This window comes from Apostichopus japonicus, chromosome 10, assembly GCF_037975245.1.
Source record: "Apostichopus japonicus isolate 1M-3 chromosome 10, ASM3797524v1, whole genome shotgun sequence".
Taxonomy (NCBI): Eukaryota; Metazoa; Echinodermata; class Holothuroidea; order Aspidochirotida; family Stichopodidae; genus Apostichopus; species Apostichopus japonicus.
This window is the reverse complement of record NC_092570.1, coordinates 7546054-7565218: the sequence shown is the minus strand read 5'-3', so window position 1 is coordinate 7565218 and position 19165 is coordinate 7546054. Positions and strand designations below refer to the sequence as shown.

The window sequence follows — 19165 nt, the reverse complement described above, 5'->3', positions numbered from 1 at the left end:
GCATCAAAGAACTCATACTGACAGTATCAACAGTTCCTAACCTTCATCTGATGCTATTTCTAATACCTCTCTACTCTGCCCTCTGATTTCGTGTATCAAAGAACTCATACTGACAAAATCGCGTGATAGCTATATACCTCAGATGAAGGCTTTGGCTTAGCTCAAAATGATACTCATACTGTCAGCACGAGTGCTTTGAAGCGGGACATGAAATACAGTATATAAAAAATGGTCTCAACTGGGTGGTCTATCTATCAATTACATGAAGTTGACCACTTGGCAACCGTTTGACTTGTCTTCTGCAAAGGAGTGATAATTCTGATTTCAGTCTCTTATATGGTCAGTGAAAATTACATTTTAATGGATGGTTGGGGGGGGGGGGGGTGGGCGATCTGCTGGGAATGTTCATAGAAGGAAGGAATTTCTCTCAATAAAGAAACTTCACATATAGTTATATGATTAACCACATGTATTGATATATCAGAGAAAGTATCTTTTATATCGGTTCCAACCTGACGAGGCTTTCCTTTTGAAGTGATCGTGGTTTCATCATTTGTTGGACTTTGATATATCAGGATTCAAATTCTGCCAATAATGCCATCCAACTAAGAAATAAACTGCTTGGACGAACTCCCCATTCCCCTTTGACCCGTTGCGCCTCCCCTTCCAACGATTGGTTTAATTGGACCTTCGTCAATATCTGATTATTTAAGAAGCATCAGGACAAGTGCTTTTGATAACTTTAAACTTTTTTATTATCATGCTTGCATATTAAAATTGCTTGTATAATAATAATTTGTTTCTTGTTATTTTTTGTATATATGTATGTATGTGTGAATTTGTATCAATAAATTATCATCAATATCCAAGGCCATTAATTGCTAATAATACTGTTCTTTATGTTAATTTAATTTCAGTGTTGCAACCAACCCATTACAGTTCGTAAAGTTTCCGAATCCTTTGCGGCGGTAAGCGTCGTTCGGAGGGATTTCAGAGGGGAATATACCCACAACACAGTGTACATAGCAGCGTGGACATCTCATGTCTAGATGAAAGATAACAAGGTATCACGTTTCATTACTGTTTGCATTTTGTAGCGAAAAGAAGAAAACGTCATTTGCAAGCAACGAAAAGTTAACTTTTTTTTCAGAGCGCGGCACGCGGTTTGGGGCGAGTCTTCAATGAATGTGCGGTTTCTGTGGACATCTCCCAAATGGTCTGTGTTCTAGACTTAACAGTCCAGTCGCTTCATACTTGTTGATCCACGAATATTCAATGTTTTTCGTTATGTCAAAAAAAGAAGATGGGGAAAAACAAGGAACAGTGTAAAGAGAAGAAAAATATCTTATGGACTGTTGGAAATATTTTAAATGGTCTCAACATGTCAAGTGTAGTCTATCCATAAAATCATCCTTTAATGATCCAAAGGGGGAGAGTGGAGTTCGCGTGACTCAGCCGTGTGAGTACCGGAGTATGACCTGAGGTTTATACAACGTGGATGGTACAAGAAATGAAATACGGACAAATCGGTGACCCACCGTGCTAGAGACATGAGGAGTAACAGTTATACGTCACGGGTGTGGTCAACAATGAAACACGCAAGGTCAGAGAATGGGACGCCGGTGACCCAGCCTGCTAGAGACCGAAGCAGTAACAGTTATATGCCACGTGTGATGTCAGAAATGCAACACACAAGGTCAGAGAATGGGACGCCGGTGACCCAGCCTGCTAGAGACCGAAGCAGTAACAGTTATATGCCACGTGTGATGTCAGAAATGCAACACACACTGTCAGAGAATGGAAAGCCGGTGACCCAGCCTGCTAGAGACCGAAGCAGTAACAGTTATATGCCACGTGTGATGTCAGAAATGCAACACACACTGTCAGAGAATGGGACGCCGGTGACCCAGCCTGCTAGTGACCGGAGCAGTAACAGTTATATGCCACGTGTGATGTCAGAAATGCAACACACACTGTCAGAGAATGGGACCCCGGTGACCCAGCCTGCTAGAGACAGGATCAGTGACAGTTGTACGCCACGTGTAATGTCAGCAATGAATTACATAAGGTCAGATAATGGGTTTGTCGGTGACCCAGCCTGCTGGAGACATGAGTAGTAACAGTTATACGCCACGTGTAATGTCAGCAATGAAATACGTACAGTCAGAGAAAGGATTGCCGGTAACGCAGCCTGAAGAATTCCGACGAGATTCAAAGGAAGCGAGCGTTTATTTGAAACAGATGACGTAAAAGGAGTGAACTAAGAAAGTCTTTGCTCATTTTCTTCATACGAATTTATATCTTAACCATGTGGATCGATTTAACATAACTCATTTATGACGTCACTTGCTTCTTCTTCTTCTTCTTCTTCTTCTTCTTCTTCTTCGAAAAGCCACACCAGTGCGGATTTTTCGCGACTTTGACAAACTGTAAAGACCATGAGAGGACGCACACTGGTGAGAGATGTTATAAATGTCAGACCTGTGGGAAGGGGTTCCTGAGGAAAGGACACTGTCGTGAGCATTAGAAGATGCATGTAGGGAAAGAAGAAGATGAAGAAGAAGATGAAGAGTCTGTTATAGCCCCTGTAGCTGAAACCAGTGCATAGCATATCAAACTTAACTATTATAGCTGAGATCATTATAAAGGTTCTATGACTTGGTATGGTGATCAACGATGCATGTACACATTGTTAACTATTGCTACTTATCAGCATAGTTGATCTTTTACATGGAATTCAACTAGTAAATTGTGATGTCATTGGACCTCAATTCAGTATCCAGCTGGGATGGGCAACAAAATTTATATGTGCTGACCATGGCGAAAGTGTATACCCAGTCGCCGTGCCGCTACACTAGTTAACATTATATACCTACTGCTCTCTTGATTAACATGGTAATAACACAGATCATAATAATAGATATAATTACAGATGTGCATTTTCCATCTGTATTGTTGAAATATCCTATCACAAATAGGTTCTATATAATCATTCTTCAAAGTACATATTTCATAATTGCCTATGATAAATACTGACCTGGGTTTAAGAAAGACAAAGAAATATCTCAGTGTAATCTAGGAAAATTGATTTGAGGATAGGACTACCATGTTAGAGAATTAAAATATAGTCATTTTCACTATCTGGGATGAACAAGAAGCTTTTAGGACTATTCTATACGTTTTTATTGACTATTTTTCTTGAACATCTAAACACTTTAATATATTGATATTAAATATTTTTTGTAGTATTTATTGCTCCTAGTTGGCATTCAAGGCTTAACATACTGCTTTATATACTTGCCCATTGCTAGATCTTCCATGGTTACTAATGCTGTACTTTTGATACAATTGGCTGATTATGGGTTCCTGTTGGCTTTATACTTGATCAAATTTAATATGTATGTATGCCCAGCCAGGTGTGATTACCTACTGGTAGTGGTTATTGTTTGTAGTCGATGATTTTACCATTGTTAATTCTATATATGTGTTTAACAATACAGATATTTTTAACCCACCCCCCCCCCCCACAAAAGTCAATTTAAGGTGTTCACATATCACAAATGACAGTAAATGAAGAGTGGTGAGGGTACATTCACTACAGCAAACCATTTTCTTATTTACAGGTTCAAATAAGCCTTGGAGGGTACGGAGTCCAACCTTTAACAAATTTTAAATGATAGATCCAGGATCTCTTTCGCGAGGCCCTGTTTAGTATCTACAACCATTACACTGTGAATATTATTTCAACACATATATATATATATAATATGAAAAGTAGCGGATTCACTTCAATGGATTTATTCATGATTTGTAAAACAGACTAGAAGGAAATATTTTGGCATGGGCGGGTCGAATCAAAGTATCAGAAAATGTAACCAATCTAATGGATTTGAAATTGCCAACGGTTCAAATAGAGCATTTTCAGTGTTTATTTAAGCAACGTAAGAAGTTTTACACTATTAGGCATGATTCTTGCATAATGAAATTGTGACGTCACGATCATAGTCGTACCTATAAAAATATTTCGAACTACTTTAATACTGGTGTGGACCTGTTTCTGTATTTCCAAATTCCCAAGTTTGCTACAGACCGTGTGATAACGGCACTTTCCATTGTTAAACGTCATCAGTGTATTGACTCCAAATTTTAGCACACTAAAAATTGCTAGATTGTTTTTAATTAAAGGTACTTTGGTAAAGACTCTGGTCCTCCAATTATTCCCACAAATCGAGAATTTTAAAAATAGACAAACATAACAATTACTTTTCAATTGGCAATTAAATGCTTGTTAAAATTCAGAGCATGGTTGGCCAATATCTGACTTTCTAGCATATTTGGGGCAATATGTGATGATCGACCTTTTACGACCTTTACTTCTGACCACGTTAGCAACTAATGTGGAGGATTAGGACCATTAGGAAAGTAGACATACTGTTGATCAACTTTAGGAATTAATTTGGACAGTTCGGACAAAGTGAATCTCAGATGTCGCAATCTTGATCGTAATCTTGAGGTCAAATTTTAATGGCAAATGTCAGTTTTCTATCAAATTGTGAATCGGATGGTCTAGTGGTCTATAGTGTATAATGATGTTTTGTATGGTGCGGTGCGTGGATTTATACGATTATAACGAAAATTCTCTGAACTATTAAAAACGTTTACCCCCGTATTAGTAGTCAGGGGAGGCGGAAAAGAATGGAGTCGTCGGGAGGAGGAAGGGCACAGTACTACTAGGGGGTGTACAATACATGACATTTGATTTGTGGGGGGGGGGGGGAAGGGGGAGGATCACAACATTATCTCAAGCACTATACGATAAAATCAATCCTTTGTGCATTCCTGTATTTAAATGTTCTTCAGCAAAACGGCAGTCTTTAATTAAAAGTATAGTTCTTTTCGTTATCAACTATGGTGGGGGAGGGGGTGGGGGTTATTTTATAAAAAGTGGCACATTTAAGATTTTTCACAAAATGGGTGGGGAGCAAGGGCGGCGGAAGCACTTTTAATCTGGGGGGGGGGGGGCACCGACGTCGAAGGGCACTTTGCAGAAAGTTGATTGGACTGATGCAGCCTAGTATTTATTACCCTTTATAACTCTTATTGTATTATCTTATTTGCGTATACACATCACTCCATCAACGCCCCCACCCTCAAGGAAAAAATGCATACTAGCACTGCAATATCCAATGTGCAAATTGGGAAACAAGGAACAAGTTTTCTTTCGAGACAAAATGAGGTGAAATCATTATAAAGTCCCTGCACACGCGATACATGCATGAAAGCAAATGAAATATGTCAAAATACGAAAGGATGGGGTAGGTTATGGGATATTGAAACCATACTCATTATTCATAGTAGGCTATAAATGGTTTCTGCTTATTAAAAAGTTACAATATAATATAGCAATGCATTTTTGGAAATGCATTATATTTTTTTTGAAATTGAATATGCATAATGGCACTCACCAGAATGTTAGAAGCAGTTGCGGAGCTAGGGGTATTGATCAGGGGGTCGAGAATGGTCTGTAGGGGCGCTTTCGACACTATCTAAGCGGAGCGCCACCACAGGTTGGCGCGAAGCGTACAGAAAATTTATGAGTCAAGATACTCCCTAGATCGCCGGAAATGACCCTTTCCGGGCCTTGCTAATTTGCAGATAAACGAAGAATATATAGGTGTCATCGCCATTTTGTCAGAAAATTACACCAACAAAACGTGACAAATGTCAATAGGTAGATGAGAGCGCAATGAAAAAGTCAATAATCGCGAATAAGTGGAAAGTGGTAAACAGCTGAAAAGGGCACAAGCAGGCCTGTTGAGTCCGTCAGGGGGCATCCGCCCCCCTGACTGTATGGACGCTCCGCCACTGGTTACAAACCTTGTGGTAGTAAACATTTAAAACTTCCCGAAATATTTCATTCGACGTGGGTTTCGCTTTGTATACTCTTTAGCGATGTCCCGTATAACTAATCCGTCCGTTCTTGCTTTATGGATATGAAGCATTAGCATATTATTATACCGTTTTTCCCCAATTGTGCTCCGCAAGTATGTCTTTATCCGGCGTTGTACGGAGAAGGATCTCTCTCCGGAGGCTGCGCTCATAGGTGCCAGTAGGTATATGTGTATTAGGCAGAGAACATTCGGAATAGCCAGGCGAATGTCATTGTGGTCAGACAGGAGAGATGCTAACAATTTTTTCCATTCGATATAGCTTTGAGTTTGACCCACAGAAATTCATTAATAGTTCTAAATTAGGATTAGATCTCCTGAAATATCGCTGACCTAATAAGGTGATCAAGAGTACAATTTTTATGTAGAAAAAGGGCACATTTTTAACCTGAGGAAAAGTGGGGGGGGGGGGGGCACGTGCCCCTGTGCCCCCCCCCCCGATTCCGCCGCCCTTGGTTGCAACTATAGCCAGTAATTGTCTTTGATACAACTGTAGCTAGTAAATGTTTATCGAAAAGGCTGTTTTGGAACTTGGAACGCCGATCGTGACTACAACAGGCAACAAAGTGCTGCAGCTCTATACATATAAAATCTGTTAATCAACGATAGGCCCGGGCCTACAGTGCTACATACTGGCTACGCCCCTGATAGTTCTAAATTAGGAATAGATCTCTTACTGAAATATCGCTGACCTAATAAAGTGATCGGGGTACAATTTTTGTGTAGAAAAAGGGCACATTTTTAACCTGAGGAAAAGTGGGGGGGGGGGGGGCACGTGCCCCCTGTGCCCCCCGGTTCCGCCGCCCTTGGTGGGGAGAGGGTGGTGCGGCTCTCTGGTTCCGCCATATCTGCTATAAACTCAGTGCAATTTTGGTGGACTTTATAAAGGATTTAGATTATCAGGTACATTTTCTTGCATGTATTATATTTCATAATAGCGCCACCGTTTGAGTACTATTTCGCCGGAATGTGGACAAATCAGTTCAAAGCGAAGCACTAAGGCTCATTGTTAGACGTTAGAGACAACAAACAAATAAAAATAATAATACAAAAGAATCGAGCTATCACTTGAACTCAAGTTTCTTATAATTTTCACTTTTGTAGAAATTCTATTTATCATTACATAACAGTCCAATAATGTTTGAATTTAAAGCGGGATTTTTTTAAATTTGGTCGAAAATTTTCAAAACGGTATGACTTTAGTGAATATAAGCCAATGAAACTAACAAAACAAACATTCTTCTAGATTTTTTCACGCAATTAATGTAATTGTGTGAGTAATTAATGAATTTGATTAAAATTCTGAACATTTCTTCGGCCGGACACTTTTTCAATAGTAGTGAAAGCGACATGTAAAAGCGAAGCTTCAAAACATTTTCAACTTTTGCTTAACTACTAGAAATGAAGCTTGAATAAGCAAATTTGTGAGTAAATAAGTCATTTTGCAACCCTAAAAGCTGCTTTAAGATGTGAACCAATATAGAAAAAATGTCGAATTTATTTTGCGAAACATTCCAAAGGCCAGGTCTCAACTTATCAAACCGGTATCAGTCAACTCGTTCATCCGTCAAACACGAAATACATTGCAGTTTGGTTTGTTTTACAACAGCTCTGGATCATGGGCCAATTGCAAGTATTGGATAACTTTCTATTTCTTCATTTTCGTGACCCACCTCTGGTAACTACCCAAGTTTTTGGTCTACTCAGACCTCTACCAAATTTGCCACATTATTTTTAAAGCAGGCACGAGAGCAAATACTTGAAAATGGGGCGATCAAATTTCACCTGTTTGAGGAATTTTTATAGCCATATATTTAATTACGTCATAATTGAGATATAGCTATATACGACCGCCATGGCTTGTGTAGGCTCAGAGACGGCGAAAGCGCGGAAGGCAGTTTTTCAACAAACGGCACTTTTTAATTACTATTTTGTTGTTGTAAGTTTGCAAAGAGGGAGGGAGTGAGCTGGACTGACGGGGGCGACGTCACCTCTTCAAGGATTCAAATAATCAGCAATGATTCCTAACATTGGCGGGAGTAGGCCATTAAGTTTTAGTGCAGAGTTTGAGAGCAAGACATCAACTCCGTACAATGCTTTACGATGAATAAACGCACAATTTCTCCACACAAGAATATCAGTAAAAACATCAATAAAAGCTAAATTCACTTTTAAGTCAACGAATTCGATATGAAATGACTTCAAGATATGGTTTTTAAAGGGCCTTACAAAATTGGCAAATTTGGGCCGAAAATAAAAGTTCTTAAATAAATGTCAGGATACGTAGAATGGTTTCCCAGCACCCAGTACACGCTTCTCTCGAGACAAAAGTCACATTCGACGAAGTTTTAGTCATTTAAATTCGATATGATATGACGTCAAGATATGGATTTGAAATTTATTTTCCACCAAAATATGAGTGTTTATACTACTCTTATCATCTGGAAAGGAATCAAAAGGGCGCCACACGCCGCAGCTACAATTTTTGAAGAATTAAAAAAGTCGCGATTTTGGCCAAAATCTAACAAAATCATAAGGGTATAGCCTTACAAAATTGGCAAATTTGGGCCGAAAATAAAAGTTCTTAAATAAATGTCAGGATACGTAGAATGGTTTCCCAGCACCCAGTACACGCTTCTCTCGAGACAAAAGTCACATTCGACGAAGTTTTAGTCATTTAAATTCGATATGATATGACGTCAAGATATTAATTTTTAATTTAATTTTCCACCAAATTATGAGTGTTTTTACTACCTTTATCACCTGGAAAGGAATCAAAAGGGCGAAACACATCGCAGGTACAATTTTTGGAAGAATTAACAAAGTCGCGATTTCGAGAATTAGCAAAACGTTTTAGTCATTTAAATTCGATATGAGAGATAAAAGGGGAACCCTAAAGGTTCGCACGGCTGGAAAAGAAACTACGGGTCAACATGGGCGGTGACAAATTAACCACTCTAGCCCCACTTCCACCTTGTAAACTTACATATGGATACTAGGAGCCGTATAATTAATATTCAGTTGCTTAGAAATAAACTCACACTGCCTACATATATAGTTCGTGCTATCGTCTCCGCAGACTCTCTTACCAACTCCCCCCCCCCCCCCCTCCCCATACCAAATCTGGAAATGAATACAGTGGAAATATACCTTAATTCAGTTGAACAATCATTTGCTAACTTTTATTTAGTTATTAATTAATACTTCATTAAGGCCGCATAAGTTTGTAATGTAATCCAATACCGTTGTTTCAGGACCGAGTTGACTTCTATAAACCGTAAAATCAACTTACCTTACATACCTGGGGAGAAGGGAAGGGAGAGAATCGAGGAAGGAATGAAGAAGGGGTGGTGGGTGGAGGGGATGGGGTGGGGGGGAGAGGCATGGCCCTTCTTCCTCCTCACTTCAATCTCCGATACTAGCCAGGTAAGTATCTCTTCATCTACCTGTATATAGTGTAAGCAGGGCCATGGGCGGCGATCCGTTCTTCCGAGTGGGGGGGGGGGGGGGATATGACCTTGTTGACTATCTAAGCGGAGCGCCACCATGGGTTGGCGCGAAGCGTACAAGAAAATTTGGGGATTTACACACCTTCTAGATGGCCGGAAACGGCACTTCCCGAGGTTTCCAAGCGGCATATACCCAACTTTAAAATAGGGATTTCATGTCCGAAATATCTCATAATCAGGATCCAAAATACTTTTTTTTTAATTTCGGGTGTTTTTTTGGGAAAATTGCCCCTGTCAATCTTGTTTCAGGCGCTACGTTAGAATGTTCGAGAGCTCTTTATATTATTCGATGAAGAAAATGGCCTCATGCAGGCTATTATAGGCTATACACATGCAATACACAATTACACATAGTTACATTCCTAGGTACCGATTGCTAGGGCATCCAGGTGAAACGTACGTGTATTAACAGGGGCGTCGGAAGCTATTTGGGATTGGTACGGAAGATCAGAGTGTGGCCATCTACCATAATTATCGGGGGGGTGGGGGACGTTTGGAAGGTCAAACTACGCTACGGCCCACCATTGGTTGGCGCGTAGCGTAATGGAGAAAATTTTGAAAAAATGCCTCCCAGATTGCAGGAAATGGCACTTCCCGAGCTTTTCTTCTGTGCATTCTCCCTTGTCTGTTTTTGTACCCGATTAATCTTCTGAAACACATTTTGAAGTATGTTTTCATTTTGGTTCTTTATTTTTTGCCTTTTTTTCTTCTTAGTGCTACTTTTTTTTTTTTTGCGCCGTGAATATTGGTCCGGCGAACCGCTCCGACGCCCCTAATTAAGCATTACCCTGGTAACATGAGATTCTCAGCTGTTCGAGGGAACATGTACGTGTGTAGGCCTACTATAGGGCCTATATGAATACTATGAGGGTGCATATATGTACTATATCAATACCGTGGGCGCAATAATACATTTTGTTGTTATAGGGCCAATGAAGCCTACAGTCAACTATTCTTGCTTTATAAAGACGCTTTATTTGAAAAGATCGCACTGCGTTTATGGTATAGGCGAGAAGTGAAGCTAAAAAGAGCCGTACATTCACGATGATGCATAAATGAAGGCATGAAAATATTCTTATTCCTGGCATTTGGTGGGGGGATATGGTGTATTACATCCCCTCCACCCATTTTCATGGGGGGATATATCCCCCCATCCCCCCCCCCCCCCCCCAGGATCGCCGCCCATGAGCAGGGCAACAACAGACAACTCACTCAGTCCACTTGTCGACCAATGTAATTCTCGTAATAAAGCTCTGACAAGATATGCAGTATTTAACAATTTGATATTTCAAGTACATCCCAATGACAGCACCGAAACTAAATATTATAGACACACTTTCAGTTCGAAGAGGAGTTGTGTAGGTGAGCGTTTATTTTTTATTACCAAGTTTTGCACGTAATTTTCGATAGAGTACAATATCTCATGCCCAGTACATAAAATTCATTTAGGGATGAGATAAAATAAAAATCGTAGACCTGTATTTGGCATAGGATTCTCATTTTCTAGATATGTAATATTTAATAACATAGCTAATATATAATTTCATACAGTTTTATGCATCACTCCGTCAAACTATGAGATCTTTGTCATTAAAATCACTTGTATATCAGTGAAGTTTATATTTCTATACCAAAAAATATATTGTGCGCTGCAAAGTTTATGGGTTTTTCCATAGTTTGATTTGCCAAACTTTGTATTTAATTATTCATATTTTTGATTAAAAAGACACCTAACATAAGGTTCCAATGCTTTCAATTATGTTGTATGACGAACCTCTTGAAGCTTCTTAGTGATAACTTACAGAACAAAAACCTATAAAATATTAATTTTTTTAATTATAATTAATTAATATTTACTAATGAACACTAAGTTATTAGTAGTATGAGCATACCAAATTTAAACTAGCTTTGAAGTGGTTCTGCATTTACCATCTTTAATTGAAGTGTATTACTAAACTTGGTTTGATGTAATGTTGTGAATCCATTTTGATTATCACACTATGTTATCATGTACAGTTCAAGAACATACAAACACAGATATATTCTATCCAGAAAGTCTACAATTTTTGGGTTAAATGAAAACTTAATTGATCGGATGAATTAAAGAAGTGTCATTACCGAATTAGAAAAAGTGTAATAAAAATATGCATTTATTTATGAAAATCAACCATTTTTGGAGAAAACATAAATATAACACCCTCTTCGTACTTAAAGTTACTATTAACTTATCATTTGCATATATAAAAATTTCATACTCTGGCAAGTTTAATGCAAGTACATACAAAAATTGTGCTACTTGTAATCAAAATTAAAAAATATTTGATAAAAACTGAGAGATTCTCTGTTTTGGGGGAAAACTCTTCTCTCACAAAACTGAAAATCTCATACATTGTTCAATGACATACCTCTTTAAGTCCAGTGCAAAGATGCGGTGAAAATATTGACCTTCGACGTGATTTGTTAACAAAGAGGAAGTGGGCATTGACCCAGAGGTAGGTCAGAGGAGGCAAAAGTACTAAAATGTTAAAAATATGTTGCACACGTGTGCTCGACTCCGAAACGTTACGAGCAGAGTGAAGTTGAAGTAGATACATCATCATTATCCTTGATTTTGTGTGCTTTCACATGCCGGTTCATAGTGTTCTTGTACGAAAATTTCTTCGGGCAATGAGGACATTGGTAAGGTGTCTCGCCGGTGTGGCTTCTCTCGTGAACCGACAGCTGCGCCTTGGACTTGAACGTCTTCTGACAGAACTGACAATTGAAAGGTTTATCCCCGGTGTGTAACCTCTCGTGCCGGATGCGGGAACCGGACGTCGAGAAACTGCTGGTGCAGAACCGGCACGTGTACGGTCTCTCGCCCGTGTGCGTTCTCGTGTGCAGTTTCAAGTTGGCCAGAGATCGGAAGGATTTCTGGCAGACATCGCAGGGGAACGGCCTCTCGCCCGAGTGGATCCTTCGGTGGTATTTGCCGTTGATGATCACCTTCCCGCACTGCTCGCACTGGAATTTCTTCCTCTCTCTGACCGGCGGCGGTTTGCCGCCGTCGTCGGCTTTCTCGTCCGGATGCGCCGCGATCTGGTGGGTCAGTAGACCGAAGCTGGACGAGAATGACTGTCTGCAGAACCCGCAGTGATGGGACAGGGACTTCTCCAGGGCCTCCGGGTGAATCTCTTTCATGTGATCCCCGAGACTGAGGCAACTGTCGAAGGTCTTGTCGCAGTGCTGGCACCTCGCCGGCGGTGCCGACCGTCCCATGGTCTTCATCTCCGCGGGATGTTTGAGTCTCACATGCTGTCGCCACGTCCGTTGGTTTATGGTGGTCTTACCGCAGACCTGGCACTTGTAGATCGGTCCGTCTGTGTGCCGCTTCTCGTGTTCGTACCAGTCGTCCTCCGACGAGAAACATTTGATGCAGTAGCGGCAGCGATGCGGTCGTCTCAGACAGCTCTCCTCGTGTCTCTTGCGCTCGCCGACTCGGTAGAACATCTTGCCGCACATCGAGCACGACTGAGATTTGACTTGAAGAATCGGCCGTTTCCTCTGGGTGGAGTCGACCTCCGTTCCGGCGTTCTCTGGATCGAGAGCCGTGCTCGACTTAGACTGGCTGGTATCGTCATCGACGGGTTCCGTCGATCTGCTGTCGTTGTTCTCATTCTCCTTCGGCACTGGTGAAAGACAAGATGGAGATGAGGCTGCTACCACATTCTTACCTGGTACAGTAAAGGGCACCCTGCCCCCGTCTTCGGGATTTTCACCACCCTCGAGTGGTGGTGTTTCATGAGACTCAGTTTTCTGACTGTCTTGTAATTCCTTTGGAAATGTACCTGAATCCTTCGATAAGGCTGAAATGAAATCAAAATTTCCAGGTTTACAACTTTCAGATTGCAAATGAACAAATGAATTAACAATTTACCTATTTAAAAAAATATTGCGTAGAAGATTTTTTTTTTTTCTTAAAAAAAAATGAAGAATTTCATTTGTAGCTAACAGCCTGGGGAATTAATCCTCCAGCACAACAGCAGATGTAAATCCTTTAATGTAAGTTTGTTATTTGCAAAACTAACTTCTATTACAGCAAATGGACATTTTCCTAAAAAAGAAAAGAAAAAATGCAAGCACATATAGATCAATGACGATCCTTTGACTTGCTCATAATTTCCAGCCTTGTGTGTTGAGAAACAATAAACCCGGTATATCTCCTGAGAGGAATATAAATTTAATCGAAGTTGTTTTGGGAGAGTTGCACATGAGAGTTATCTCTACCATATAGACTAATAATGGTTGTTGGGTTTGTGTCTCCTGGCTGGGATGAGGTGAGATGTGGGTTAGGGGGTGGTGTTTGAGGGGGGGGGAAGGGGGAGTTGTTCATGAAAGTTATCTCTATCACAAAGACCAATAATGGTTGTTAGGTTTGTGACTCCTGGCTGGGATGAGCTGAGATGTAGGAGTGGGGGGAAAGGGGAGAGAGGGAGAGGAGTTGTTCATTCATGACAGTTATCTCTATCACATAGACTAATATTGGTTGTTGGGATTGTGTCTCCTGGCTGGGATGAGGTGAAATGTGGAGTGGGGGGGTGGGGAGAGTTGTTCATGATCTATCACATAATTAAAAGATAATGGTTCAGTTTGTGTCTCCTTTAACTACATATTTTACCCTCTTTTTAATCGGAATGGAAAAATGCATTGTGGTTTCGATGATGTAACAAGAGCAGTTTTCTTCATGAATCTTACATAATGTGGGTGTTCATGCTTACAAGGGTTTAACGATTTGACCTATAATGACCCCAAATGACCTTTGACCTCCACCAAAAACAATAGGCTTCTTTTATAGAATGTGGTATTCCTAGACACCAAATATGAATTCTGCCCATGCTTCTCATAGAGAGATATCGTGTTTACAAGGTTTTCACAATTTGACCCCTGGTGACCCCAAATGACCTTTGACTTCGACCAAAAACAATAAGCTTTTTGTACTCAATGTGGTACTTCTACACATCAAATATGAGGTCTTCCCAAGCTTTCCTTCTTGAGATATCGTGTTTACAAGGTTTTCACTATTTGACCCCTGGTGACCCCAAATGACCTTTGACCTCCACCAAAGACAATAGGCTTCCTGCACTCAATGTGGTACTTTTACACACTAGCTATGAAGTTGGTCCAACCTCTTCTTGAGACATTGTGTTTACAAGCTGGGCGTCACAAACGCACTCACACACACCCACACGCACTCGAACGCATACATACATACACACATAGGCCATCATGAATGCAAAGGCTACGAGTATCATTTAAACCACAAACCACTGCTCCATCCCGAGACTTAAATTTGAGTGGGCATGAGAGGGAGGAGGGGGTAGGGAGAGAAGCAAACCCCTGTATCTTCTAACAGACATAGAGGGAGGCTAGATTTGTTTTGATCTCACTTACCACTATCTTCATTTTTGTGGGCTGTGATATTATTCCCTATAGTCTCCAGAAGTTGAGACCCCTCCATGGATGATAGCACAGATATCTCAGCTAATGATTGGCTCCTGATGACTAATTGTCTTATCATTCAACCTAAAATCAGAATGAAAAAAATAAATTGATGTCAAAAGTTGATAAATACCAACTTGGTGTATTATAGGGGGGGGGGGGGGGTTTGGAGGGGGAAACAATGTGTCATGATAATCATCCCTCCTTGGAGATGAATGATCTTCTAAGAAGTTAACTTTCATCATGAACAAGAATACACTTTGGTTCTTCTAGTTCTGGTTAATACCAAAGTTGTGATACCCACAGCACCATTTACTGATGCTCTGCTGTGAATCACAATTTTCTGGAACTTTTACAGAATTAGCTTGTTAGGTCAGAGTTTCAAGAGCAATCAAATCAATCTGAGTAGAAGGATAAGATGCACGTTAAGATTCTCGGTGCTTAGACGAAGCTAGGACGAAGTCAGTAGCTATAGGAACGTTACATATGTGCTGAATTTATCAAGGTCGATTTTTGCAATGATCACATGTACAGGTAAGGAAACCTTCAACTGCACTTTCTAACACTTCACATCGGGCATCAACCCATTCACAGGTTTTAGGAATACCTGACTTTGGACTTGTTTTGATGGCGATATATGAGAAGCACTTCAGATGGATATATGAAAAAAAAACTGTGGATGAATAGAACTTTAATATATGTTGTTAATTCATCTCACAATTTATTAAATAAAGTTGACGGCCACAACTAATGCGAACTATTTCATGCTGCGACTTAAGATGGGCCAGTTATTTTGAAAATTTAAGGGTTTTTTCCTCAAGCTTACACATTTTTTCCATCAACTGAGGATGTTAACATTAATCATTAACTGGAAATGATTTCTCTGAAAATGCTGCCATTCATTGTGTAATTTGAGAAGAACCTTCTGAATGTCTGGTTACCACATTGGGTCTGGATGATGTAACACTTCAAAAACAAGAGTGAAACAAGAGGGAAAAATATCATGGCTTTACATCATTCCTCATCTACTGTATAGAAAATGCTTCAGTAATAACGCATGAACTACGGTGAGAATTACATCTATCTTCAGATCCTGACTTTCATTCACATTGTATGATCAAAGAGCAAATTGGCTTTCCCTGGTATGGTTATACCACAGCTGTATCCTACATGCTCTAAGAATACCTATAAATCGTTACAAGCATCTGGTATGCAAGATTTTAGCCATGTTGCACCGTTGTTGTGGAGCAAGTTACCACCAGAAATACAAAACCTTAGCTCTATCAGCACTTTCAAATCAGCGTTATTTTCAAACAAACCTATTGTTAAGTGTATTAAATTGTATTTTGTATTTGTTTTGTTAAGCGCATTGAACCCTGGGATTCGTTTTGCCTATTTGCCTGCACTACGTCAATCACCAACTTGATGCGTTAAAACAAACGGTGCTTTTGTTGAGAAACTGGTGAATTTGAAAACCAGATTTCTACAAGAAGAAAACATCGATTGGGGACAATTTTTACATGGTTAGAAAGAGAAAAATAAGAAGGCCGTGGCTATTCTTACGACTAGTCATAATAATTATTTATAAACTATTCTTACGACATCGGCAAATTCAAGCGCAGTAAAGTAAATAAAGCAACTGCGCATATAGTAGGGGTAACCCTAACCCTAACCCTAAACACTCACCCTAACCTTAACGGGAAATTATTGTTACTCCTAGTCGTAAAAATAGTACTCCTAGTCGTAAAAATAGCCACGTTAAAGCAATTGCGCATGCGTATTTATAAATTATTCTTACGACTAGTCGTAAGAATAGCCACTTTGAAATAAGAACTACAATGACAATGTATCAAAATCTTCCACCAGACAATTCCTTTAAACACATGACAATACACTGTGTCAGCATGCTTCCTAGTTTAATTTCTATGGTTTTGACTATTTGCAAACATCTGCATCATCAAATTATACACAACAATAACAGCATTTTGGTTGTTTCATTACTGTGCAGTACCTTTAAAAGAGCAGCAATCTTTTCCTTCAATCTTTTGCAGACTTCAATTGCTATAAAATGTTCAAGAGAATGTTTTGTCTCAACATGACTTTGTAGTGTATATCAGTCTTTATCATTCACAGAGCATTTGTCTAATGTGGCTCTATGGTTCCACTTGAATATATTGACCTCTCCCCGGCAATCTCTCAATCTCTCTCAGCAATCTCCTCTCCCCAGCAAAAGGCTGGGGCCCTTGCCTTCTCCACTTTCAGACTAGTGTTTTCCTACCCCCATCCCCTTAATTTGTCCCATCATCATGTTAACAAACCTTTACAAGCAACAACATGAGTATTATGGCCCTCCTTTAATTATTGGTGCCCCTCCAACTCAGGGTACATGCTCCTCAGGTTTCCAATCATTTCTATAGTAGTCTACAGTTACACATTTTTAGGGGCAACTCAAGAAAAACACAACTTCACACCATGGTAGTGTATGCTCTACTGACATTAATCATGTATTTCATGTCACATAGGCCTATTACTGTTTGTACAGAATACAGCTTTCTTTTCATTAAAGATAGGATAACTTGGCAGTGACTTTCTATCTAACCAGTTTCATGTACAGTTATCATTTACAATAGCACATCTACCCAGTATGCATACAGTAGTTAATAGCATGATTTACATCTAGGCCTGTACCCTAGTAGAACATTGAGGAACTATAGTCAGTGGCCTAAGTTAGGCTAGGCCTAAAAATTACACAGTGTAGGCTAGCACACTCCTATACAATATGTTACGATTGTTATCGTTAGGCTAAGTCACACTCAAACTTCAAAGGGCTAACGTTGCTAATTTCGGCCCACCTACTGGATAGATTGTACTTCAATTATATTACCGCTTTCATTTGAATGAAATTTTTGTTGCTGTCATTACTGGTCTGTCACTCAAGCGTTCGGCTGTCTACAGTTTATCTAAAGCTCAGTCTTGTTTACCAGCAGAGCGAAAGATGTCAATATTTATATTGAGAGTAAAATCGGTGGCACTATTCAGAAATAACAATTGTATGGTGCTTGAGATGATAAAGAGCAGGACGATGACAGGTTACATGAATGTAAACATTGCAGCTATAGAAGTGAACGGAGGCAAAACTGGAATATTTGAAACGCAACAAATAAACAAAGTGAGACAAGTATAATTGGATCGTACACAAGTGTAATAATTGTTCTTTCCTGCTTAAATGACGTAATTATACCAGACCACTTTTAATATAAAACAAACGTTAGCCGGAAGTTAGCTGAACGCTGCATTGGTTCAAGCCTTCCGTCACTCTCATCCATATATGAAGAGAGTCTGATGAAGAAACTAAATACCCTTTTTTACAGTCATATCATTTTCAACAGATCCGGGATACGATTACAGGTACCCCATACTAAAACGTCCAGGTCCCGTAATTCTTTCTTAGGCTGAGGCAATACACTTATTTAACTCGTGTGCGAAGCGATCTGGCCACAGTGTGCGATATGCATAGAAATAAAGAGAGGTTCTTTGGTGATATGTCACTTGCAGCTCTCTGTGTTCTGCTTCTGTTACTGTTCGGGTTCTGCTTATTCAATTTTATTCTCGTAGTTGTTCACTAACAGCTTGTTTATTGTATGGTTTTGTTTGTATTTACTACTGTTTTATTTTTGCTGTCGACGAGAAATTATTTTCCGTTTTTGATTTCTGAAATGGACAATAAAGTTTTCTATCTATCTATATATCTATCTAATTATAAAAAAAAAAAATCCATCATCCATAATATAAGTTTCAACTTTGAAAGAAATCAAAGGTAATTTAAAGTACTGTGAAAGCAACGGAACAAACCACTTAGTCGGAACTCCAGACCAATGAGCTTCCTTTTGAATTATTTAACTTAAGTTACCAAACTTTCGTGCACTGATCCTACTGTCGTATGTCTTGAAATGGATGCCTATCTCGGAGTTCTATAAATATAGAGAGACGTTGATCTCTTCTAATAGATTAAGTACATCGGATGAAGTTTAATCTTGATCTGATGGCACTCCGTTCGTCAGAGGATTACTTGATCAAGGTTGCTAAGCAACCTCGTCAAGTTTGGTATATCCTTTAATCCCCAATGGAGATTATTTATAACGTCGTAATCGCCTAGAAAATTGTCCTGCAATCATCAGCCTTATTTTGGTCTCTATACTTCACATTAATCATATCGAGAATAGCTGAAAA

At 39.6% G+C, this 19165-nt stretch overlaps 1 protein-coding gene across 1 annotated transcript; it reads right to left on the bottom strand.

Annotated features, from left to right (window-relative positions):
- Positions 1-10803: 10803 nt before the first annotated feature.
- LOC139975039 (uncharacterized) lies at positions 10804-17976 on the bottom strand. Its single transcript, XM_071982648.1, has 3 exons — positions 17820-17976; positions 14888-15019; positions 10804-13302 (listed from the first exon to the last, which is right to left on the bottom strand). Exons 2-3 carry the CDS (start codon positions 15012-15014, stop codon positions 12020-12022), a joined length of 1410 nt encoding a protein of 469 aa, XP_071838749.1. The 5' UTR covers positions 15015-15019; positions 17820-17976; the 3' UTR covers positions 10804-12019.
- Between the last annotated feature and the right edge of the window lie 1189 nt (positions 17977-19165).

What these genes read in the sequence shown, in the direction of transcription:
- LOC139975039 (XM_071982648.1), bottom strand. Translation starts at nt 15,014, where the DNA reads ATGATAAGACAATTAGTCATCAGGAGCCAATCATTAGCTGAGATATCT. An exon ending in CCACAAAAATGAAGATAGTG is followed by an intron (nt 13,303 to 14,887) that starts GTAAGTGAGATC and finishes ATTTCATTTCAG; the next exon opens with CCTTATCGAAGGATTCAGGT.